Below are 26,343 nucleotides of genomic sequence, written 5' to 3'. Positions count from 1 at the left end.
GATATTTTTAAGATTGTTTACATAATAAGACATGAAAAAATATAAATGAAGTATAAATTAATTAAATAAAAAGACATTTACTTTATAATTATTTTCATAATTTTTGATATTTTTAAGATTGTTTACATAATAAGACATGAAAAAATAAGAGTATAGTGTGAGATTACTCTGATAAAAATAAGCATTATACAGAGATAGATAAAAAGAGACCATTATCTCTCTTCTCTTTGTGTTTAGTGGACAAAGTGCACCATTGCACAGTAATGGAAAGGACAAGTAAAAATCTATTTATGAAGGAGCCTCTGACGCGATATCGTTTTTAAAAAGAATGCCACGCTGTCGTCATTTTCTTCATCATTATCAAAAATCCATATTGACAGTAATTAAATTGACTTGTTTCTCCAAATATTTATTGTATTGCTCTTTAAAATGTTATCACACGTCATGCGATAACAGAGCTGAGCTCCCAGCCCGTATTTTTAAGAAATCCCAGGTGGGGCAAATAACCGTTGTACTTCAATTATAAGCAAGCAACTCTAATTTAATTTTAATAATTTTGAATCAGCCAACCATTTCTGGCATGGTGACTTGCATCGTTAGGTGGTTTTGGGTGGTTGACAAGTCTTGTTTTGTATTTTAAACTTACTCTTTATTTCCTCCTCCTAGTTTCCTAGTTTTTATATTAACATACTCATGGAGCTCACTTATTTTTCGGAACCACGGCATTTTTCGGAGCATTAGATTGCTGCTTTATGATATAATTTTCTGTCCTTTGTGTTATATTTTTATTGGAGTCACATGCTGCACCCCATAGTGGGATAAATCATACTATATGTCCATATTGTTTATTTGGGTTAAAAAAAATTCAGACAGATATCCTAGATAGCCAGATTTGACACATGGGAGATCTTCCCACTGGGGGAGTTATCTTGTTTAACAAAACATCTGCTCATAGTCCACAGACTGATTGCAAGATGTACACAAATAAACTTAAATAATTTAAGTTTAGGATAATCAATTTAGCAACTTCATATATCGTTGCGCCGATATATATGAATAATAAACCCCCACTATTCAATATTCTATTCTACTAGTCAAGCCCATTCTTTTGATACTCATATGGAATGACAATTTTCCATTTTGCGCTGGATACTGGATTTGGATCTTGGATTTGAAATTGATCACAGTGTTTGGTATTTGACTAGTCAAGCCCTTTCATTTGAAACCCATATTGGGGTAGTTGTGGAAAAATATGTAATTAACACACATAAACATGCACACACTCAAACCCACCTAAACAAATCCTTAAGAGCATAAGTAGCGAAAAAGAATTTGGGTAAAATGATGTTATTTGCCCTTAGTTTTAATTATATTTTTTACCTATTTATTTAAATGGTGCAAGAAAACATATTTAACTTGAATTGCATTTTGAATAATGAAAAATTATTATATTTTGGTAGGTTTCTACCACCTACCAAAATAGTATAATACATTACAGTAATACAAAGGGACTATGTCTAACTTTTACAAATTATTTATAAAGTATTTAATTAATAAGGGATCATATTCAAGGATTAAAACCAAATAGAATTACTTTCTATAATAGTTTATTATCACAAAGGCTTGCACAGCATACAAATAGATATAAAATTTGTTTAACAGTTGAAAGTTAAAAGCATAGCATGTTGAAGCTAGAATATGGTACTCTGTGCCATATTTTAGTGTTGATGCCAGACTCCCTTAATCAGAAGCAGCTAAAGCAACTACCGTGAAGCGGACTTCCTCTGGATCACGTGCCATAAACTCTTTGCATATCTTGGATGCATCTTCCAAGAGGGAATCTGCAGTAGTAGGACCATGATTAATTGGGAATGCCTTGCGTCCATCAAGCTCATACAGAGATCCATCTTTATGCACAAAAGTAATGAAATGATGATTAACAGGATCATCAGCACTGGGAGTGTTGGTTTGCCCTTCTTGAGCTAACTCCTTGTGGGCATTAATAATACCCTCAAATCCTTCCAAGAGCTTGCCCCTACCAGCAGCATCCAAACCTTTAGCCTCTTGTAGGAATTTTTTCATATGACCATCTGATAGTTCAATTTTGTCTACATTGTTAGCCACTCCATGAACGAGTGCCACAGTGCCACATGCATTGCTAATATTCTGTTTCATATAAAAGAGATTTCCAGAAACTTCTTGACCTTTGGATAATATTTCACTTTCTTCCTTATCCTTATGTTGTTCATAGGCTTGAGAGATGGGAAAAAGGAGTGTCACTGCCGCGACCGGCTTTGGCACCCAAGACAGCATATCAGGTTCTAATCCCATAACATCTACAATCCCCCATTTATTTGGAACACCGAGTTTTTGAAGAAATTTATTCATGACATCGGGATTAGATTCCAAAGGAATTAAAGTTTCAGTCGCCATCTCGAGCTAAAATTAAAGAACAACGTTACCGGTGTTTGTAACTGACTGAAATCATTGTTAATTTAAGTATTTAATCGTACCTGAAATGTTCTTCTTTGTCTTTCTGACTAGAAATAAACTGTTAAATGAATTTCAATTTCTTGAGGGAAAACTTTTGACGAGTATGGTTGACTGTAAGCCTCGAGGAAATTCCCAATGAAGTAGTCTTAAAAATAATCAATACTAGTACATATTTAATCGACGCCGCGCCGGTTAGAAAATTCACAAGTCATCTGTCCTGACTCTGTCGGCTGTCAGTGTCATATTTTTTTACTGGGCTGTCAGTGTCATCAAGCCATAGAGAAGCAAAAAAAAATGGCTCTGGCTACTAGACGGTAAAATAGATTATAACTTTTTACTCTGCGGTAAATTATTGACGTTCAAACTGTCAACTTTCTTTTTCTTAATGTCATTGTCAAATCACATACTTTTCGACGATGGCTGAGGAAGTTGTAGCGTTGCTTTCGTTTTCTCGTAAAAAACAATGAACTTTTTAGCAAAATTAAAATGGATATTTAGCTATCGTGATAAATGAAAGTTATATATTTTTGTAAAAATGGCTGTTTGTGGTTTAAGAACTCTGCTGCTCGTAGTGTGCATTCTGGAATTGGTTAGTAAAAGTTTTATGATACATTTCACGAAAAGTTTTTGTGTTTGTTTAGTGCAAAAAATAACTAACATTAATAATCTGTTTCTTTTTTTCTTCCTGATTCTTTAAATAAACTATAATTACGAATAACATTGTACGTTGTATTTGAAAGTGCTGTGAACACTACTGATACCTTCAGCGAGAAAAATTGGGGCCGGGGGCAAAGGTTGGGTCATGTTGTTTTAAAACTTAGTAGGGATCCCTATAGTTTGTTTACAATAAGTAAGGTATAAAATTGGTATACGTTTCACAACAACAAAAATAAGTTTGTTACAGTTCTGTGTCTCATTAGGTTTGTCAACATGAAGGAGAAAAAATAATGTGTCCCATTGAGAAATGTGCATCTACACTTAAGTTTCCCTGTATAATTGACCCGACTACCATCAATAACTGATTGCCAAATGTTTTATAATGGGTCTCAAGTTCACATTTCTGCTTACCACTTTGTAAGTTAAGTCGCACCATCATATAAATTTCCCAGTATGGTGGGTTGCATAAAAAGCAACAGATATTGTACTCAACCTCTAAGCAAGTTTTTACTAGTTATAGGTGGAGTCAAATGGTAAACACTAAACTAAGCACCTCCTTTTTTAATATATAAATTTCTTGTCTGTTGATAATATTGACTGTTTCAGATAATCACAATTCAGAGACAAGTTTTTGATTTCCTGGGATATATGTGGTTACCTATAATTGCAAACTTTGTTAATATTCTTTTAATAATATTTGGCTCTTTTGGTGCAGTACAAAATATAACAAAATATCTTTTAGCTGTAAGTATTCCTTATTTGTGTTAACTGTGTTTCTGGTTTTTTTTGATCTTTTATTTATATTGAATCAATTAATTCTGCTAGAATTACAAATCCTACAAATTTTCTAATTAATGCCCACTGGGCCTTTGCACATGAGAGAGAATGATGTTAAGCATAGAACCGTCACAATGCTCCAGATCATCATCCTCTGCCTATCAACAATCTCTTGCTGTTCACAGGCCTCCTAACCCATTATGCAAATCCAATGTGGGTTGGTGGGCTCTAACAGTGTTCGTGATAATAACTGGAATCAATGGGTTATCCAAACCTAGGCTCTTGTGGTTCACAGTTGAACATGCTTAGACCAACAATGTTAGGAATAATGATATTATTTTGAAATAATTTTTATTGTGTTTCAGTATGCATTATGGAGTTTTATGTGGCTAACCTGGAATCTATTTTTGATATGTTATTACCTTAATCTTGGGTTCCTTAACAGGGTAAGTAATGTTCTTAAATAAGTTTATTCTTAATCTTTGGACAAGTGAAGTTTATGAATCACTACAAAGTAATGTTTGGTCCAGTAAGTTTATTTTGAGAAGTGATTCATTATATCTTAGTGAGTCAACTAGATTGCATGATGAGTTGAACTAGAGAAAAAAATATCAGTTAATAAGGAGAAACCCTTATTGGAAACAAAATTTATTTTATTCTTTTCACTGCAATAATAAATTTTAATTATTTCAGGAAAGTGGTTTGCTTTCCCTAGGAACGGGGAGTGTGAGTTGGTGGGAGGGGAATGGTTGGGGTTGTCAGCCAATTTGGGGAGAAGCTGATGGCCCTGGAACATGGAGGCCAGCTCGGGTTGATGGCTGCTTCTTTCAGTGGCATTTTGTCGAGTTGGGCCAATCTGCAATAGCCACAGTTCTTACTGCCACAGCCTTGCCGTTAACTATACTGTTAGCATATAAGTCATTTAAGAAATGCAAGATAGTATCAGGTAAGGATAGTTTAAACATAATATTTTTATTATTAGTTTATCTGTATTTAGTTTTGTTTGATAAAAAATCAATTAGTAGTTAGTAGCTAGTCTACCTGTAGCCCCTTATGTAGGTCCATTTCTAACGGATTTGCCAATACAAACAGGCAAAAGAGCCATTTTGGGTATATACCATAACCATGAGGAAGTTTTTTGAAAGTTCTTTAGTTTTTCCACATGCAACTAAGTAATGGATTGAAGATTTTGAGTAAACTGGGCACAGTTTACTTTTTATCCTGGAAAAAATACAGCTCTCATGGGATAATATAAAATGCAGTTCTTTTATTAACCACCTTCAAAAAAGGAGGTGCTTGAACAGTTGAAATATTTTTTAACCTCTTCATGCTGAAACGGCTGCACAGATTTTGATTAGATTCTGTGTAGGCAGATTTAAATTAACACACTTAATGAAACTTATTTAGTTCTTTTTTTTTTCAGATAAAAGCACATTATCTCGCCGTCAAGTTTATACCATAGAACTAAGTCCCACCGAAACAAACGTAAGTGAAAGCTCCTTAAAACCTATGACTCCTCGTCGAGTTAAACGCCGCTCCGGTTCCCGAGGCGCCGGTTCTTCCGTGCGACGGTCTCGGCGCTCATATCGGAACGCGGGCTACCTGGCGTCCAACGCGTCACTACCGCGGGACTCCAGACCATCAAGGCCGACCTCAGCACACTCATCTTACTCAAACTTCCACGCTGCTCGGCCGTTGTCGTATCACGCACCTGATCGAGAGATGTCCCGTTCCCAGGAAGTTTACGAACTTCCTCCACCGCCGGTCGATTCGATACCGATAATCACGAACAGATCCGATACAATAAGGCGAAGTAAGATCGCGAGTCGTGACGTTGTCGGGCCGTATAATGAACCGGGTCGATACGATCCGCCGAGGACTTTCGAGGCGTCACCCTCGTATGATAACCTCGGTCGCGGTTACGAGAGCGGTCCGAACTATGAGAATAGGGAGGCGCTGATAGGGTGTGAGTCGCCGGCGTACACCGGTGGGCATGGGTATAGCGACTGGGAGCCGCCGCAAGGATCCCGCGCCACACCGCAGGCGCCCGGCCCGCCAGCTTATCAACCTGCTGGCGACAACTACAATGTCGTCCCATAACGCGAGTCATGGGGTATTTGGACTGTTTTTAAAAATATGTGTTATTTCACCTAACTTGAAAATAAATTTGATGAGCTAAGTTAAAGTGATCACAATCGCCATTGTTTGTTGACTCTCTGTTTACGTCACAAAACGAATATAAAAATAAAAATAAGACGTCTTGTGACGTCACAATATTGTTAATAATGTGGTATTGCTATTGTTAGAAAATAACTATCACTAGGGAGATTATAATAGTTCATGACAACGAAGTTGGGTGTGGGTCAAACAACCTGTCAGTTATTTATTTATTTGAAATATAAACAATATTGAAAATGGCGAGAAGATTACCATATTGTTAGCTTTAAATTAACCAATGAATTTGAGACAAACAAAAAAGCAGTCAAATACCCTATTTCCGTGACCTATTATTAAGCTCAAAAAATTATTTTTGTGTTCCCACACTTTGAATCATGTACGTAGGCATTTCATTGAAAATAAAGTACCTAGGTTAAAATGCCAATAAGGGCAGAAAACTGCATCGAATAACTAACTATAAATGTCCAGGGATCATTTTCTCAATTTGTTCATGTGCCTTATATTATAGTGATGCTCAAGTTGAAGTTCAATGTTGATGAGAATCGCCTTCGGAATGTTAAGTTTTACGCTTAAGTAGAATATCTTTTTTATATTACCTATATTATAGGTGTATGTACTTGTAATCTTTTGATCTGAATTTGCTGTTATTGTATGAAATACATTCCTTTTCGAGGGTTTAGAATAAGCTTTAATATTTTTGTTGTTTTTCCAATATTTTTTACAATCTGTGTAATAGTTTTAAGTTTACTTTTAGTAATAATTATTAATATGAATAGTAACAATTAACATTGTCAATATTAATACTTGTTCTACTTACATTGCAACTATTAAATTCATTACCATCATTGATATTATTGTGATCATGTAAAATCTGAGAAAGGAACAATCTGACTACATAAATTAATCCGTCCATAGTGTATGTATTAAGTGTATTAACTTAGTGTTAAAATTAGAAATTATTATACTAACTTACTTAATATTTTGTATCTATTTACAAAGCAAGAGCGTACAAATTTTAGATTATCATACACAGCGAATTTGCGCACTTTTACACATTCCAGCAATTTAATAGACGGAAATACAAGTAGAACTATTATTTTCGTTCAGTAATTTAAGACACGTAAACACTTTTTCTGAGGGCACGTTATTGTATGTATAAGTTATCTTCTCAGTGACTAAACTGACCCGCCCATATTTTTTAAGTATCAAACAAAATGAGCTTTATTAGATTAAGATTATTTAAGTCAATTTTTTGGGAAATTTTATACCAAATACACTACAACGAAAATATTGTTTTTCATTTGAATAAAAACCATAACTTTGAGCGTTGTAACTTTTTTTAATTACTTACTTAAAACACAATAAAATGTAACAATCATACAACAATCAATATTATAATATAATACAATACAATACAGGGTAATCCCATCTAATCCCAAGAGGAAATGCAATTTATCAGATCATATTCAGTACATTTCAATACGGCCTGTGAATGATCGGCCAAATTAACATATTATACAAATAAGACCCAATACGTTAAACTAATACGAAATACCCTACGGCCTTACTAATAAACATCGATTAGTTTTACAATGCATTCTCCCTTTCTTTCTTTTATTAAACAATTGTTATTTCAAAAGTTATTTAACATTTGAAAGAAGAGCTAAAACATTGTGTAACTACACGTTTTTCACAACATTTAAAGTAAGGGTTAGGATTAAAATTTTTTGTAGAAGTTTTATGGGTTGCAACTTGTTTGCGTAACTATGTTTATAATTTTTTTGGTATTTATGACCTATTTTGTGCAGCTAATATTGAGACTGACGTATTATTTACTAACAATTTCTTGGGATACCAACTTTAAATACGTATCCCCATTATTTTTTCTGGTTTTAAACATTGCTTAAATAAACAAGTTTCATGCGCGCAAATGGTCCCTCCATTAATGAGATATGTTTGGTTTTAGAATATATAAGTACGAAAAGATAAGTTGGGCCATTTCTGTAACATTGTAACCATGACTGGGTTTATTAAGCAATATATCTTGAAGATTTTCATTTTAAATTTGATGTTACAAATTGTCGTCCTTATTGAGTAACGGTTGCTATATACCGGCTTAATGATTGCGTTATATCAGAGTTGCACTAATCGAATTGTTTAGATTAGGTGCAGGCAATATCATTGTCAATAATATTGCCTACATGAAAAGCGCATTAAGGGTTGAAGTATTTATGCCTGTAAAGCACTCTTGGAAATTTGGTGTTTTCCCAGACTAAAAGTTTAAGTCAACAATAAAGTCGATTGGTTGCTTTTTCTCTCACTAAGCCACTGAAGAAAAAGAAACAAATATACACTTTCGCATTTATAATGTCATCGTGTGGATAAAATTGGGTGTGTGCGGTGTGCCTTTAGAATTTGCCAAAGAAACGTGGACTACGTTTTTAATTGGTATATGCATTGTAGACGTTTTCAGCAAGTATTTCGTGGAGCAAAAAATGTGTTGATTACGGCTCCTCAGATAGCAGGTAATGAACGTCTTTCCGCGGCGGTGAGTTCGGGATGCCAAACGTCCACGATGAGGACAAGACGCGACCCGCTTCCGTTATGCCACACCTCGTGCTCGAAGCTGTCGTCGAATATGAACGTCTTGCCAGTCTGCCATTGTCTGAAACAATGGTTCAAAGGTTATTTCACAATTAGGTACTCTTTGCCAGATTAGATTGCGTAAAAACAAATGTTTTCGCATTCCACTACAAATTAGCCCTCGACTGGAATCACACCTGGTGGTAAATGTTAATGTAGTTCGAGATTTCCATTGCAAATTACATCATCACTAACCATGTAGGGATATGGCGATTATATAAAACCCAAACACCTAATCGGTTTAATTAGTTGGCGACACGGCTTTGTCAGTGGGTCGTAGCAAACGCAGAAGCTGGATGTGACCAGAGAAAATTCAGAAATAGGAAATTACTTAACCCCGGACCTACATAGAAGACAAGCTAATGAGATTGTCGAAAGATACAAGATAACTTACCTAGTCTCCTTGTCCACTCGTATATATGTATCTTTGGTATTGCTGAGGCCCAAATGCATCCGCAAGCGGCAATTTGTGGGGCCGACGTGTGGACGCACGTGCGTGCCCGCCGCCATCAAGCTGAACTTCACTTGCCCGCGTCTACACCCCGCTGCCGCCGCCTCGCTGCGCACTATTGCACAAGTCTTTGGAGCCTGCGCGCACCGCCCAGGTATCTCCGCACCTCGGGCGAATAAATCCAACTGTGACCATTCCCCGCGCTCCTTCAGACCTTCTTTCTCTTTCTCGTATAACGCCTTCGCCGCTTCGCCCTCTTTTAGTATATCCCGCCATGAGCGTTCGAGTGCTCGAGCTAGATTAGTATATGGCGTTTCTTTTACAGGCCACCACGGCTGACTTTTCAACCGTGGTACATTATACAGCGAGCGTTGCGCTGGCGATAAAAAGTGCCCGAGTGCCGCGCCTCTTTTGTGTACTTCATGAGCTTCTTCGAATCTACTGAGAAGCAAAAGAGCGTCTCCTAAGTGATAGTAGAAGCGTGGCTCGATTGCGGGCCCCGTGTCTCCTTCCAGAGCTTTATATAAAACATTCACCGCTTCTTCTAATTTATTGTAATGAGTTTTTAATACGAATCCGTGATGAGCCAACGCTACACGATCGTTAGGCGAAAGACGAAGCGTTTCCTTTAAAACTTCATCTGCTAAGTCTGCTCTGTAAATAAGAAACATTTTAATTCAATTAAATTAACTGATCGATTTGTGGTCTAAATTTCACTGCATATAGTATTGTTAAGCTTACCTGTTTGCCATTAAAAAAGACACCGTCAAGTTATTCCGATAGTGGACGTTTTCGGGGAACCTTCTTATCAAAAGTCTGTAGATTGGTTCAGCGTTTAGATAAGTACCTGGAAAAATGATTAAAAATTACTCCTACTTTAACAAGACTCATTTTTTCAAAGTTCATTATGATTATCAACATAATCCCATTGCCGTCGCAGGTCACGGGTCGCATCTCAGAGTGAAAAGGGTTTTAGCGGTAGTCCAACACGTTGGCCGAGTACGAATTGGTAAACACACATTCATTCATTGTTAAAGTAAGTGATATTTTAATTGCTTTAAATTAAAAACGTACAAAACTCCGACAAGTTTGCGGGTATCTTACTGACCCCCCGAAAGGTTGACCACTAGGTTGTTACAGCTTATTATGATAATAAAAGCAAATGGTTACAAGATGTAATACCTCTGAATTGAATTCTATCAATTGTCCTTTGGGCAACTTCCAGCAGCTTCTTATCCGGGAGGCGTTCGTTCATTTTGAGCAGATGCAGGTAGGCGGCGATGGCGCGGGATAGGAGGCGGTTGTCTCTCTTGGCTTCGGCGGATAAGTCCAAAGCGCGGGCGATGATCCAACGCGCGCGGCCGCTGTTGGCGAGTTCTGGGACGCTTGCTCGTTTCTCGCTCGAACTCCATGCGCCCTCCGCAAGTTAGTAAGTAAAATCACACAAAAATTCACACAAACACACATTCTCAATAAGTCAACATTCCAACTATATTACCACTCTTATTAATTTAAATGGGCTATGATTTATATGCTAATTAAAACTAGTAGTTGGGATTTGTGAAGCGATTATTAAGTCTTAGTAAAATCGTCAGGGGAGATTTACGCAGGGTGCGAGCGCAAAACTCGACCTGTCGGGTTTGCAAAGAGTTATTTTATGGGAAAAATGGCACAACGAGCAAAGACACTAAATTAGTTAAAAGTTAGTCCAGCCAATCCTGGAAGAATAATTTATTTTTATAATTTCTCTTGCGATTGCGTAAAAGTTATAGATATGAATTCAAAGGAGATGGAAACGCTTTCATACATTCTAGGGTCAAGTTGTAAAAATATGAAAGTGGTGTCAATTTATTGCATAGTTATTATCAAACCATCACTAAAAATTATATAATATCCATGGCATTACATTAAATAAATATGCATGGTGTCGTTTACCGATTGATGACTTGCCTAAAATCCTTGATTGATCTTAGGTAAAATCCAATAATGAGCAATCAGACTTGTTTACACGATTCTTTGTGTACGGCACATAGACAAGGGTAAAAATATTGGAACCGCCACTGTCACCACAGATTATTGAATTGATTTTTTTATTATTATTTTATGTTGAATGAAATATTTTCTTCAAGTATTTTCACTTTCCAGATTGTGAATTGAGCTGATTTTTTAAATTGATAAAATAGAAAAAAGCGTTTTTTAAAACACTATCTCAACTTATTACAATTGGGTCCAAAGCTTTCCTTCTCCCTTTTGTTGGTTGTTTGATTGCGATGTATATAGATCAAATCAAATTTATCCCACAGAAACCGCACGTTTTTATGCGATTGAAAGTAGCCTAATTGCCTATTCAAACTTTAATCTATCTCTGTGCTAATCCAGATGATTGGTCCAGATCCTTAAAGCTGTTTTGGCGTGATTGAGTAACATACATTTGTAGTATTATTGTATAGATACTGATTTCGCTATATTAAACCATAAAATAAAAAGAGATGCATCTTACCTGGCGGAGTTCTTCCTCGGCGACGTTCAGTTCTCTACGCCAATAAGCTTCACTGGGTTCACCGGGCCAGTCATCTTCTATGCTGTTCCCACCGTCTTCTATAGTAAGAAAATCATTTAATTTAGCACACAAAATTTTAACAGATGTTAAATGAAATGATATGAAAGTAAATTTTGCTTTACAGTTTAAATATGTAGTGGTTTCTTTTTGAGTCCACTTATTATTTTAAGTATTAGAAATTCAAACAATTACAATATCAAAAATAAGAAAAAAAACAAGATAATGAGCTACATTACAACTATGTATAAATCAGTTATGGACCAAGAAGGCGTGAGCAATTTTGAAAGTGTTTGAAAAAGAGGGTTAATGTTATATATTCTATATTTTCCCTGATTAAAAGACGCTTCATCTTTCAGCCCGATTTCGTACATGAAATCAAATGTAAATTTCAAGTTAACTTTTTATGAGGATTTCATACATCTATTATTTCACATCTAAATTTATTTTAAAAATGCCAATCCTCATCTGGCCAGCTTGGTGGACTGCGGCCTAGACCCTTCTCATTCTAAAACTCGTGCCCTGTGTGGGCTTGTAAGGGGATGATGATATTTAAAAAGAACTGCGGGATTACACCACGTCCTGGTCGGTGACAGAAGCTACTTCAAAGATTATGTATATGAAGTAAGCTTTTCTAATAGGTCAAGAATTACCCTCGTTCAGTTTGTAAGTCAAGTCTATACTCTGGAAAAATAAAGGAGTAAATATCACAAAAGGCTAATATATACACCACCTTAAAAGTGCTTATGCCTTCTCGAAATATAGCTATTACACTCACACTCGGTTAGTCATGCCAGCAATTAGTAGTGATTCATTTAGTTTGCTCATGCCTGCGTTATAATATTTTGAAAAGAACAAAAATACACTTCAACAAGTTTTGTTTACTATGTTTCTGTCCGAATCTTTCGTTTTTCTGTTCTAAGTGTTCTGGTTTGTATCCAAATCTTTCTGGTTCTGGCAGACGCCCGTATTTAGCTTCTAGTCGACTCAACAGCTCTGTGTCGTCGACGTCTGATATCTCTTCTTCGTCTTCGTCTTCTTCCTCTAGTTCTTCTTCAATTTGGTCATCATCTATTATTTCTACATCTTCAGGCTCAGATTCAGTTTCAGTAGGTTTTTGTTCAGATACTGAAACTGCTTTCGTTTGAACTGGCTCTTTTATCGGTTCCTCAATATCTTCTTCCTCTTCTTCTTCGTCTTCAACTTCTTCTTCTTCTTCTTCATCACTGTATAGCTCTTTTTCTTCATCTTTTTTGTCAACTACCGGAGCTTTCTAGATATGGATAAATTAAGAAAAGTTATCAGTAATAAAAGGTTTCGAGAAATGTGCCAGTAATTGTATTTTCAGTTTATACCGTTACTGTTTACAAAAATACAGAGCAATTATAAATCGAGTAAGGTATATTTTTACCGGAATGCGTTTTGGATAACATATTGTGTTTGTTTATCTTTTACTATTATCATGAGTAAATACTGGACTGTGTTGGATGCAGCTTCTTGTATAAAATCTCTTTAAAGAACTAGGTTTTTTTTATAAATTGGTAGGCAATATTCTGCCGTATTAAAGTTTGATTTTAACGTACTTACCTTTTCAACCAGTACCTTCTTTACTATTACTTCTTCTTCACTGTCTTGTTTTATTATAGGTGCAGATTTAGTTACTGGGGCAGGTTTCTTAAATATATCTTCTTCTATGTCTCGGGCAATTTGAGTTACTGGACCTTCTTGTTGTACTCTTGGTGAAGATTGTTCCGGGACAATAGTCATGCGTTCATCAGCTGAAGGCGTTTCTTCCCTAACATACTCTTCGGGTTCAGGTATATCTGTCATGAGGAATTCACTCAGTAACAATACCCGAAAATGAGTGTCTGATTATATTTTAAAATGTATTAAACAGTATAGCACAGCAATTTTTTTTTATAAGTAATACAAAATTGGGCGGTTTTTTAACTTTGTTTTTCTTAAGATGTGTGACTGTGTTGTTGGACCCATACCATACATGGGTCTCTACATGACTTTATGCAATAATTGGTTACCGCTTGTTTTAGCTAGAAAACCATAGACTTTAGACTTAGGCAAATTCGGCTATCGCACATAAGCTTCTATCACTAGCGACTGATACTGAAGCAAGTTTTGACAAGCTTCCAGGCGCAGTGAGCGCTGGGGTTTATAAGTGGAAGGTCCCGAGTTAGATGCAGTAGTAATTCCAAGGACGAGATCTGTCTCACTAAGCTATTGTTTGATATTTTACACGCCTGTCATAACATATTTGGTTTACCACTACATCTTTTGCCGTGTGGTACCCATGTTTAAAGGCAGATAAATGAATTTACTATTATTAGTATTATGGCATACGCACCCCTCGGGGCCGTGGCGCGGCGTAATACTGCGTGCGTGGCGACGAGCAGTGCACCGCCCACCGCCAGTTTCAGCCACACTGCAACACACACGCAGTTCGCTTTAGGATCGTGATATTGTCTGTATTCGATTTTAGTAGTCAACGTTGCAATTTGCAATTTTGATGCGTTCTAGAAGTCAACTAGTCCATCATAAATTAAATTTCATGAAAGTGTTTTAACTACAAATATCAGTAAACTAGTTATTTTAAACGAATATAAATTTCATTAATAGTCTAGTATAACAGTCCACTGCCGAAAATGGGTTGATGTTCGAAGTAGATGTTATTAGTAGCTCAGAGGACGTCGCTGCCCGTTTTCGATTATTCCTTTGATCGCCTCGTACGGTACACGCGTGATGAGTGGTGGCAACTTTATTCAGATCTGTTGTCACCAGACGGCACATAATATATATATATTTTTTATCTTATCCCAAAACTGTAATAAATAACTAAGAAAAATGTGATTCATATTGGTGGTAACTTTTAATTATTTTTTGTAACTACTAAATTTTGATAAACCATTTAAAGCAGGCAAACATTAAGTCAAAATTGTCAAGGATAAACTTTGCTTTGCTGTGAAAAAATACATTATCTTTTCCCAATATTCAATTAATGAATGGGGAACGGCCAATTTTTGACATTGCATACAGTGCATAATACATCTATTAGCAGATGAATTTGTAGAAAATAATTTCGTTTGTAATGTAGAATAGACAGATAGCAATATTTAATATAGTTTTATTTATACAACAAAAGGATAAAGAATTAATCAGGAAACTTTAGAAACTAGTCTTTTCTTTTAGGGCGTAAGTATCAGCTTATAAAGGGTTTGACGGAAATATATCCATGAGTATAAAACGTCTTGGAATGTCTTTAGGTTAGAGCCATGAAAATTGGCATTAAGATTACTAGGTCATTAGATACAATAAATAATTGGCGTAAAAGATTTACTATATTCATTAGATAAAATAAATAATAAGCGTAAAAGATAAACGTATCAGATATTTTAGTCCACCAAAGATATCGTTTCATAATTAGTATTTGTGCTTTTTTGTAACAGTTTTTTTTTTACAAGGAACAAAAAGACAAGAGCTTTTGAATTTAAAAAAAAAGTACTAAATTATTATTATTCAAAAGTAGTAGTAGTGTTGGCCAAAAATCCAATCAATTCATGTCAAATGTAGATAACAGGCGTAACTGATTACGTAAATAGCATCAAACATAACTCATTACCTTCCAAGTGATCGAAGCCACGCAATAAATCTGAACCCATTTTAATAAAAGAGTTCATGTTTGCGAGTTTGTAGGCGGAGTAAATATTAGAAATAATTCATACGTGCACCACTGAAACTGCAGTGGACACAAATAAGCGTGTTAAATAAGCAGACCGCGTGGGCGACGAGAAATCACGACAGCGCACGACACGATATTTTTGCTTCAATACTCGTAACATACTAAATACAAATAATCATCATGATCCTCTACCTATTAATGTATCACTGCTGGGTTCAGGCTTTTAAGAACAAAGGAAAACTTGCTTAAACTTTTTAACAGATAATTTAATACGTTGACGGTCCCGCAATTCGAACCTAGTATGGCCATAAGTAAATACGTGCCATAAGATCATTAGGTATGTCTTCGCATTTTTGGGTCTTATCTCTTAGAAATAAAACGAGAAAATGGTTAACAATGATCATTAAACTTATTTTGCTATACTCCGCAAAAAGCGGGTGAATCTTTTTTGTGTCATTTATAATTTATTCAATTTCAATGTATGGTCAAATAAACACGTTTCACTTGATCATGGAATTTCACAAAGTAATGCCTGCTTCTATCCAATATTTCAGTCAATCCAATAATTCAATACAAAGAAAATGAAAGACATAAACAACTCGTCGCGCACATATAAGCACTGGACTCGAATTCCGGGTCCGGTCAGGTATTAAATTATCTCTGAAGGTATTGAATTAAATGTAATTGCATATATACAACCCGTAGTAAAAAAAGTGAGTACTTATGTACATGCGTTAGAAGTTATAACATCTAACGCGTGTGCTTCTTTGGCGTAACAAGATAAAAATCTTTTCAAAAATATTATCTTTCGCCTACGTTTGTAGAATAAAACTATAATAGGCACTTAAAATTGAAAAAAGTTATTTAATACATTGAAAGTTTTATTATAACGCATTATCTAGTTAAATAAAGTTTATTTTAATCTCACAAACGAATTATTTCTGCATAATTAAATAAATGGACACAATAAATATAATTAAATTTGGAATATCAATACTCATTATGTGACAACCAAGTTTCACTCAACATTAAAATTTAAGATTTTTGTACAATTTAATCAATTAAATCATAGTTACGATCCCGTCCTTATAGCTAATTCCAGGGTGTCGGTTTTTTGAGACGACATGCGCGCGCATCGTAAAAATTTACTCTCATCAATATTCCCTAACGTGCCAAAAGAAGTATAACTTCAAAAACATAAATTGTAGTAGCATAACATAGTTAAAATAGTTATCCTTTTTATACAGTGGCTTACTGTTTGAACCCATGATTATAAAACAATTTCACAATTCATGCAATTGTTATAAAACCTAAACCAGCATAGCAGTTCGTTTCACAATCTCTTTAAAATGATGTAAGTACTTAAAATTAAATGAAATATTTGGTCAATATTTGTAAGGCTAAATAGGTTACGGTTGTGTGTAAAGGTCCATTTTAAATAGAATCTTAAGTGATAGTGATGTTTTTTATAATTAAGACAAAAAGGGATCTTGAAATAAAAGAGGCTTACTTTTTATGAACTTTATTGAAGATATAACGAAATTCATTTTTTTTTTAGTTTGAGAATGTTAGTTATTTAATATAGAATTAGATACTTAATTAAAATAAACTCCTATTAATTACAGTAAAATCACATGCAAAGTGAAACAAAGGAGAAAAATAAAGCATCTACTTTAGCAAAAGTCGGACCAGATTGTCAACCAACCAAAAAAAATAATTTAAAAACCGATGTCATCGCTTATCTTATAAAAGCACTAAGCAGTTAGTAAGGTGGGAACAAGCTGTATTAAATAACGTCTGAATATACTCACTTTGGGAACCTTGGGCTGCTTCTTCTTCTTGTTCTTTGCGAAGTTGTTCTTGCTGTTTTTCATACTCCTCCTCTTCGGCTAAGGTGTTTATAGGCTTTTCGGTAACTTCCTCTTCTATCTGTTGAGGTAAAATATCCTAAATTATTCGCTAGTACATTCTCGCCGCGGGATATAATGAATGTAACCATGTGCTGACTGGTGAGCAATGGCAGCTTAGTACTTTCATTAACAATGGGACATGCAAATTGCTAGATACCTGAGATTTTTTTTATTCGATTTAACGATTTAATACCGGGTTTACACGGTTCGATTTGAGTTGATCAACTGCTGATTTTGTCTTCCAAATGAGCCAATTCAATTATTTTGGCATGAACATTTTATTAAAGATTAAGTATTATATATATATATATTAGCTTTTGAAGAAAAAGAAATGATGAGCGGCATGACTGCGACTACTTTGATTTTACAAAAAAAAAATGCTCTCTGGAGAAATAGGGAAATACGGTATAGAGAATCTAGCCTATACTATCATTTTCAAAAATCACTTTCGTTTTACTCTTTTTAGTTTTGTAACGACTCATACCTCAACAAAAGGTTTTCCGGCTGGCGGCGCGGTAATTCGTTCGAGTGGGGGTTCGTCATCGTCGTCCTCCTCTTGAAGGTCATTGTCATCATCATCACCATCATCATCATCGGCCTCCCGGCTCGCATATTCATTAGATGCTTCTACAGTTAAAACTTGATTAATTACTATGGATTTAAGTTTGTAAATTCAAACTTGTGCCAAATTGTTCAGGGATTTGTTTGAAAAAGTTCGAGCCCCTTGGATCATCTATATAAAATATTTTTTGTAAAAGCTTTCATACAGTATATTTTGTAATTTATTAGTTCTATTTTCGACGATGATATAAACACATATTTACCTTGGTAGTAACCTTCATCTTCGTCGACGACCTCTTGTTCAATTTTTTCAATTTCTTCTTCTTCATCGTCCTCTTCTTTCTCATCTCCTTGTTCTTCGTCGTCCTGTAAATTCGGTTGGAATTATTATGAAGCAAATAATGCCTCCTTTACAGAATTAGTATCTGAGGGCGACTGTCCACTTTAGAAGTTTGGTTCATTTTACATGTTGATCTCCTAACACTCGCAGACAATAGGGATACAAACATTGTTCTAGCAGATCACTGGAGTACATAGAGATCCCTAGCACGTGAAATGTAGATGCCATACGATGCTATGCCATCACGTACAACAATATATTGGTAAACAAATGTAATTGAGTATTAAGACAAGTACAAAAAAAGAGCTTAAAGCGCAAGAAGCAAAATTATTATTACATCATTCTAAAGCGACAACATAAATAATATTATGTTATTAATAATTTAGATAGAAATCGGCTACATTGCTTTTATCCTTGACGGCGAATAGCGAACTAGTGTAAGAGATATTCATAATTTGTAGCGAATTATTTTACTATATTTCTTCCACATGTCTATATCTTTAAGCATTTCCATACGTGTTAAGGATAATTTAATTTAGAATGAAGATCAAAATACACATTGACATAACATTTCAAGAGATGCTAGTATATAGAGTATATGTAAGGAATTATTAAAAAAAAGCCATTGGCATTTATTGTATCGGTAAAATACGGTTAAAACTTAGAAAAATTAGTGGCCAATCAAATAAAAAATATTAATTTGTTATCTGGTTAAAAGTTGAAATCACACACTTGATGCTTTATTATTTGTAAGGCACCTCATTATCCGGTTCATTATCATTCGGGTCGTTACTATCAGTGTCGTCGGCTGGTATATTTTCATTACTAAGGTCACCATCCTGGATTTTTAGTTCTTTACTATAATCATCAAAATCATATTGGTATTTGTCTTCAACACTCTCATCATCATTTTGGCTATCATCTTCGTCATTCCATTCATGATCTTCATCGACTCCGCCTTTATTATTCTGATCATTGTCCTCATCATTTTGCTCATCAGAATCATATTTCTGGTCGTCATCATCATTATTTTGTTCCAAAGTATCCTCATCATCGTCGTTTTCAAGTTGCTCATGGTCATCTTCTTCATTGTAATTATATCGTTTGTAAAATTTTTCTTCAACCTCCTGTTTTAATTTTTATATGAAATTTTATGTTAAATATGTGAGACTATTGACGTAGGTACGCACTGAATACGAAAATCTTTATTTTCATTACAAAGACTACATTTCTAAGCTACACGTTTTATGATGAAGCTATAGACCAGTAACCTCGTAATCGGTTAATGGTAAACGTGTAGCAGGGTTAGAATAAAATATTGAAATTAAGGTTAAAAATCATTATCAAATGTTAGTGATAATAACCGGGTTCGACGACTTAACATGCTTACCGAGGCACGTAGGGAATGCAAGGGACTAATTTGAACGTCCAAAGTTCGTTCGCCCATGCTGTTACCGACTAAGGCCTTCGTTGCAAACAGCGTTATCAAATGATATACGCTGTCATTCCTAGGCCACACCACAAATTCAACAAATTATGCAAAGGTGAAAAAAAGTCTTTGAGAAATATATTACTCTTTTATAAAACATCACACCTCAATATCATCGTCTTGTAAATTTTCTTCGCTTTGGTTATCATCGTTGTCAGCGTCTTGTTCTTCGTTACTATCTTCTATATCGCCTGCAACATTTTCTTCTTCATCTTCACCACCCTCAGTATCTTCCTCTTGTGATTCGCCACGGTCTTCTTCGTCCTCATCAGCCTCGATATTGTCTTCACGAGAATCGTCTTCTTCATCTTCCTCATGGTCCGATTCTTGGTCTTCTTCGTCTTCGTCATCTTCGTGGTCTTCATCTTCATCGTCTTCTTCGTTTGATTCAACATTATGCTCTTCGTCGTCGTCCTCATCGTCCTAAATTGGTAATTCAATCCAAAACATGTATATTTCTCTTATATATAACGCTAATTTTATAGAAAGGACTTAGTTATCTTATTCTTATTGCATTATAGCTTTTTTGTTTTATTTATCAGTTAATAAACTACTACCTGTTGCCCGCGACTTCATCCGCATTTATTTTGGGCATTATAGCATCCCGTAGGAACAGTTTATTTGGGAGAAGTATGATAGTCAATTAAGGTATAGATTTACAACTAGTTTTAATATGGGATGTAATTTTCAAAAATAACTATTTTCAATTAAGTATCATTAATAATAACTGTTTCGTTAAGGTGTTTATTTGGGAGAAAGTATCTATAAGAATAACCAATGTGTAGTCCTTAAAATGTTTAAATTCGCAATAACTTCTAAATTAAATATCCAATTTGCATGAATTAAAAAGTATTTTATTGCTGTATAAATACCCTTGATGATTAAACTATTCATCAAAATAAGATTTAATACTGTGATGCTAATGTAAACCATTTTGGTTTCCACCAGCCATTTAATAAAATTTTAGAACAAAAAAGCTGCTATCATAGTTTGATATATCCTCTCACAAACTTTTGGCAAAGAAATGGTTCAAATCAGTTTAGTACCTTAGGAGCCTATTGGGTACAAACAAACATAAATATAAGTATATATTCCTCTTAATAATATAAGTATAAATAAAAGTAGTATAAATACCCAAAAGTAAAACACATTTAATTCTGATTACATAATATGAATATATTTGCTCACAATCAAAGGTAATGTTTTTGTGGAGCAACTTGACTGTCTGAGCAACATAAAAATAGAACCAGAAAATAGAAAAAAAATCAGTAGCAAGATGAATAAAAGAGCCATGAGAACTCTAGTAATTACACACAAACAGCATAACGTAACCTAAAACGAAAATTGAATGACAATAAATTAGCCGTAAGTCTGCATTATTATATTGTAATAGTAAATTTTTCAATTGCGTTCCAATAATTGTAACAAAAATGTCTTAGTTTTGATAAATTTGTATAAGGTATATAAAAAGTGATAAAGGATAAAACTCAAGTTATATAAAAATATAACACAAGCATAAAGGCTTGTTTGATAACAAAAGGTTTCCAGTTATTTTTTATTCAAAGAACAATTTCTCATAAATAATTTTCTTAAACTTTTTATTCCCTTTATTTGAAATACTTACATGATGTTTCAAATCTAATGTATGTTCATCATGATGGTCATCATCTGGTGAATCTTCTAGCCAGCCTTCCAGAACGCCAGAATATCGAGACTCCACTGAATTTGCTTCCACTGAAAAGTGCAAGTATGAAAACCATTATAAAATAGCAAAGAATATTATAAAATTCCAACAATTTTACTGTACATTTAAAAAATGTGCAAAAAAAGCAATTATTATAAAAATAATATTTAGATATTTTTCGATTTATCTTTTATTTTTAATTCGTATTTTTGACTAAATGTAAAAAAAGATTGTTTCGATTTTAGAACAGTCAGCACAAGAAATGGACTATAAATAGAATTTCACTAATCACAGCTTACTTACTAAAATGGATTTGAAATAAATTTAGTGATGGCGGATTGAGTATAACCAAAGCTGGTGGGTATTAATATTAAGATCATGTCTAATAAACCATATAAGTTTAAGGTATTATAATACTTACACTCAGTCAGTCCTCTGTTTTCCAGTATAATCAATCCAATAAGAGTTATCAGTACAGCCAAGAGAGAAAAGAATATGACCTTTGCACACCAATGTCCGCCTGTGCCATGGTCTTGCTGAGAGTGTATGAAAACGTCTCCATCGCCAAGCGCTGCAGCTGTGCCACGAGGGTCGTCTACAGTTAATTCATCTGGAGAATTAATCGTAGAGGTAATTCAAGTCTTAAGCAGCACCATCCAGATTTATTTATAGATTTCTTACCTTTCTTTTTCTTTTTATCCTTCCGTTTTCTTGGTTGTACGTCACCTGACATGATTTACTATGTTCTGACGCTCTTCAGGCGGCAGAAGTACTTCCTTTATTGTTTCATAACCCTGTGTAAACAATGGTACAATAAACTTGCAAACAAGGCACGGAATGTGTTAAGTCCAAATGCGCAATTTTCATGAGTATATAGACGTATATTGGCGCACGTTGAAATATTAAAATAACCTACATAACAAAGTAGGTATCACTGCTCGTTTCTTGAATTTATTTTAGAATTAACCTAAAAATAACCGGCGAAGACAGCTGGGAAAAGAGACAGATAATTGAGGAAATACTAAACAGGTGAAATCGGAGGGCTGGATTTCGCTGGGGAGACATAATGCACAGAGTAAAAAAGAACTGTTGTCTATTTATGATCTATGAAATTTAAATGTATTTAAATGTATTTCATCTGTGGTACCGCTATGACATTTTGTTTGACCGCTGAAGTACCTCTAGCTTATGGAGGGTAGAGGTAAGGAGAGTCATCTTATATGGGAGAAAAGTTGAAAAAGTGTCCTGTGTATGCGCTAAATAACAGTTCAAAAATCCTCCACAATGGCGCTGGTGGATGCACAGGGTATGGTATGAATGTAGCAATCGTAGATGAATTGAAGTATGCCGAGTTAAAAAATTTAATGTCATTATCGACTAAAGTAGTTAATTATTGAAAAATAAAATATTGTGGTAATTATAACCTTACTTCCTTGTATCTCCGTACTTCCTTGTTTATTTTTCAAGCCTACTCTAACAATATTTATATTTGGCGCTTCTTTTAAGAGTTACCCTGGTGCAAATGTGGCGCCATCCTAATTTAATACATTTAGACGACACTTTTTCATATACACAGATGATCCTCCTTACCTCTACCCTCCATACTTCAGCTAGAGTATGGAGGGTAGAGGTAAGGAGAGTCACTAAATAAAATCTATATAACCTTAAATATAACCTTACTTCCTTGTTTATTTTTCAAGCCTACTCTAACAATATTTATATTTGGCGCTTCTTTTAAGAGTTACCTTGATGCAAATGTGGCGCCATCCTAATTTAATATATTTTGACGACACTTTTTCATATACACAGATGATCCTCCTTACCTCTACCCTCCATACTTCAGCTAGAGTATGGAGGGTAGAGGTAAGGAGAGTCATCTGTGTATATGAAAAAGTGTCGTCAAAATTATGGAGGGTAGAGGTAAGGAGGATCATCTGTGTATATGAAAAAGTGTCGTCAAAATATATTAAATTAGGATGGCGCCACATTTGCATCAAGGTAACTCTTAAAAGAAGCGCCAAATATAAATATTGTTAGAGTAGGCTTGAAAAATAAACAAGGAAGTAAGGTTATATTTACCACAATATTTTGTACAACGTAAGTTGTTGAAATTCTCAATAATTAACTACTTTAGTCGATAATGACATTAAATTTTTTAACTCGGCATACTTCAATTCATCTACGATTGCTACATTCATACCATACCCTGTGCATCCACCAGCGCCATTGTGGAGGATTTTTGAACTGTTATTTAGCGCATACAACTGGACACTTTTTCAACTTTTCTCCCATATAAGATGACTCTCCTTACCTCTACCCTCCATACGCTGAAGTAAACATCTGTTTTTGCAAGATAAAATTTAGTCTATATCGTTTGCAAAAATTACAAATAAAAATACTATTTTCTATGGAAATTATTATTATTTACCTATAAAATGTGTGATATAGTAGTATTATTTGATGGTTATTCCATATTAAAAAATGAAGAAGAAATGAGTGCAAATTGCAGCTGTACCCTATTAAAGGGTATAAATAATGTAATAATAGATACTATGACTCCTTGGGATACCAATAAAATTGTAAGTGGTTAGTAATGCTTATTTTAGTTAGCATCATATCTTCTACAGTTCTCATAGGCTTTGGTTTGATATTTGTGTATAGTTATCTTATTCTTGTGGCATTATAGTTTTCTTTATAATTTTCAGCTTTGAAACTGCAAAATATTACTGCAGATGATATAAGTTATGTTGTTTCTACTCATGGTCATTCAGATCACATTGGAAACAACAACCTTTTCTTAAAAGCTAAACATATTGTTGGCTTCAGTGTCTCATTTGAGACTAAATATTACATTCATCCATTTGATGAAGGTAATTATCTCTATTATGCTAAAAATATGTGAAACTTGTAAGTATGTTATAGTATATTCCTGTCATTATCAGCTTTAGGTAACCATAATATTGAAAATGTGGCGTTAAAATTATTGATGAAGATTTAAAAAGCTTAGAAGCTTAGGATTTAGAAGTCTTTTATGATGGAGAGGAGAGTGGGAGAAATGGGGATTAAAAGACTTGGGTTTCTGAAATATATAGGTTAAACATATAATTATTATTACAGGGAAGGAATTTGTTATAGATGAAAATGTAAAAGTGATCCCAACCCCAGGACATACACTTTCAGATGTAACTGTATTGGTTAACTCTACTGCAAAACAAACAGTTGCTGTTACAGGTAAGCACTTTTTATTAAAAGAATATAGCATTACAGGTGAGATTTTCTACCTATTTGGTTGCTCGGAATTTTTCTACTATATGTATAGAATCAAAAGAGCGCCATCTAGTGACTGAAAATATAGCAATTTCTCGAACTTTCACATGATCAAATAGGTAGATGTTTTTGGTAGAAATTCTTTCATAGGTAAATATACACAAGCACTAATTACACTATATTTTGTCTTGTTCAGTTTACTTCACATTTGAATGATGTTCTAATAAAAGTAGTGTAGCACTTATAGCATTAGTAGCACACTAATAATTTAAACCAAGAACTTTAAAGCAAATTTTCTCTTTTGACTAGGCGATTTATTTGAAAAGGTTGAGGACATAGAGGACCCGAATATATGGTTGGACGCTGGAAGTGAAGATCCAGCTAAACAGAGAATAAACAGGTTGAAAGTGGCTCAGTTGGCAGATTGGATTGTTCCAGGGCATGGACCACAGTTTAAAGTTACCAATGAAATCATAGAAACCCTTAAACAACAGTTTGATAAAAATAAAGCAAATAAAGATGATTAAATATTTAATTTTTGTATTATTTTCTTTTTATTAATATGCTTTGCCTAATTTAGGATGATCATTTTGGCAGGTGCAGTTGCAGCCTAGTATTCTTTTCTGGTATAATATAACAATACCAATAATGTTGTTCTTCATCAATGAGTATTGCCCACTAAGTGAATGCCATGTTTAGTGACCAACAATAGACTATTAACTTCGGTTTGAAATAAAATAAATCGAACATCAATCAACAAAATTATATTTATATTATCCAGCGCGCCCCATCTTAGGCCACATCTACACTTTCTATCAGGTGAGATTGAGGTCAAGCGCATATCAATAGTTAATACTTTTAATTAATATTAAAGGTATGCAATTATGTATGACGCATTTTCATTATGTATTTAAATCTTAAAATAGTTTCATTAATGATTATACAATACCTCATCCCTAAGGTGAGCTGTCAAAATGATCATCCAAAATAAGACGAATCATAGTAGGTACTGTGAAATTGTTAACGTCAGTTGTTATTGGTTCAGATATTGCTAAATACCAACAGGAAATAAAACTTCTGATTTGAATCAAATTTTATTACACATAATATATATAAGAAATATTTTTTCTCATTTAAAATTCGTGATAAACAATGGCCTTCTGTATGTCACTCAAGGACATATAAAGGCATAATATAAGCATTTATCTAAATTAAAAATATGTGGTTTACAAGTACATACAATACTTATTACTAGAAAGACAAACAGTTTGCGAAAAATGGACACAAATAGAAATAGTTTAAACAACTGTGGGTTTTACAAACCAATTTTGATCTTGACGTCACATACTTACAAACAATTTAAAATTACCAACAGTAAAACTCAAATACTAAGTAAATAACAACCCTTTACCAGTGACTTCATGTGATATCCATTGAATGAGAGCAAGGTTTAAAACTAAAGTTCTAAACATTATCAATAGTTTCGTAGCATTCCAAAGAAAATCGTGGACTAGATTTACTTTAAAAATAGAAATTTAGTATAAAAAAGTATAACTAAATGTTACAAAAATATCGAAGATAGAAAAAGTAGATCTAATACTAAAGGTATTATAATATTTATTTATGTCATACATTGCATTAGAGA

General features: G+C 34.2%; 4 protein-coding genes across 6 annotated transcripts; 2 read left to right on the top strand and 2 right to left on the bottom strand.

Annotated features, from left to right (window-relative positions):
* Positions 1-1,589: 1,589 nt before the first annotated feature.
* Positions 1,590-2,713, bottom strand: LOC120630517 (ubiquitin carboxyl-terminal hydrolase isozyme L3). The gene is made up of 2 exons (XM_039899770.1): positions 2,514-2,713; positions 1,590-2,439 (listed from the first exon to the last, which is right to left on the bottom strand). Exon 2 carries the CDS (start codon positions 2,431-2,433, stop codon positions 1,741-1,743), a length of 693 nt encoding a protein of 230 aa, XP_039755704.1. The 5' UTR covers positions 2,434-2,439; positions 2,514-2,713; the 3' UTR covers positions 1,590-1,740.
* A 182-nt stretch (positions 2,714-2,895) lies between these two features.
* Positions 2,896-6,430, top strand: LOC120630496. Its single transcript, XM_039899747.1, has 5 exons — positions 2,896-3,082; positions 3,757-3,894; positions 4,293-4,373; positions 4,621-4,873; positions 5,351-6,430. Exons 1-5 carry the CDS (start codon positions 3,029-3,031, stop codon positions 6,025-6,027), a joined length of 1,203 nt encoding a protein of 400 aa, XP_039755681.1. The 5' UTR covers positions 2,896-3,028; the 3' UTR covers positions 6,028-6,430.
* An 819-nt stretch (positions 6,431-7,249) lies between these two features.
* LOC120630476 (aspartyl/asparaginyl beta-hydroxylase) lies at positions 7,250-22,476 on the bottom strand. Of its 3 annotated transcripts, XM_039899727.1 has the most exons (17): positions 22,348-22,476; positions 22,113-22,225; positions 21,853-22,041; positions 21,372-21,481; positions 19,853-20,170; positions 19,017-19,385; positions 18,182-18,284; positions 17,842-17,984; positions 17,259-17,376; positions 14,116-14,193; positions 13,344-13,579; positions 12,642-13,029; positions 11,700-11,797; positions 10,382-10,616; positions 9,941-10,046; positions 9,143-9,853; positions 7,250-8,770 (listed from the first exon to the last, which is right to left on the bottom strand). In XM_039899727.1, exons 2-17 carry the CDS (start codon positions 22,162-22,164, stop codon positions 8,620-8,622), a joined length of 3,405 nt encoding a protein of 1,134 aa, XP_039755661.1. In that variant the 5' UTR covers positions 22,165-22,225; positions 22,348-22,476; the 3' UTR covers positions 7,250-8,619. The 3 variants fall into 3 exon arrangements, with proteins under 3 accessions (XP_039755661.1, XP_039755654.1, XP_039755669.1); XM_039899720.1 differs by lacking the exon at positions 22,348-22,476 and having other exon boundaries at positions 22,113-22,341; XM_039899735.1 differs by lacking the exons at positions 19,017-19,385; positions 22,348-22,476 and having other exon boundaries at positions 22,113-22,341.
* Positions 22,477-23,728: 1,252 nt separating this feature from the next.
* On the top strand, positions 23,729-25,233 carry LOC120631874 (metallo-beta-lactamase domain-containing protein 1). The gene is made up of 4 exons (XM_039901538.1): positions 23,729-24,017; positions 24,137-24,301; positions 24,549-24,662; positions 25,008-25,233. Exons 1-4 carry the CDS (start codon positions 23,867-23,869, stop codon positions 25,223-25,225), a joined length of 648 nt encoding a protein of 215 aa, XP_039757472.1. The 5' UTR covers positions 23,729-23,866; the 3' UTR covers positions 25,226-25,233.
* Positions 25,234-26,343: the final 1,110 nt, after the last annotated feature.

This window comes from Pararge aegeria, chromosome 2 (genome assembly GCF_905163445.1).
Source record: "Pararge aegeria chromosome 2, ilParAegt1.1, whole genome shotgun sequence".
Classification (NCBI taxonomy): domain Eukaryota; kingdom Metazoa; phylum Arthropoda; class Insecta; order Lepidoptera; family Nymphalidae; genus Pararge; species Pararge aegeria.
The sequence above is the reverse complement of the archived record's forward strand: the minus strand, read 5'-3'. Positions and strand labels throughout refer to the sequence as shown.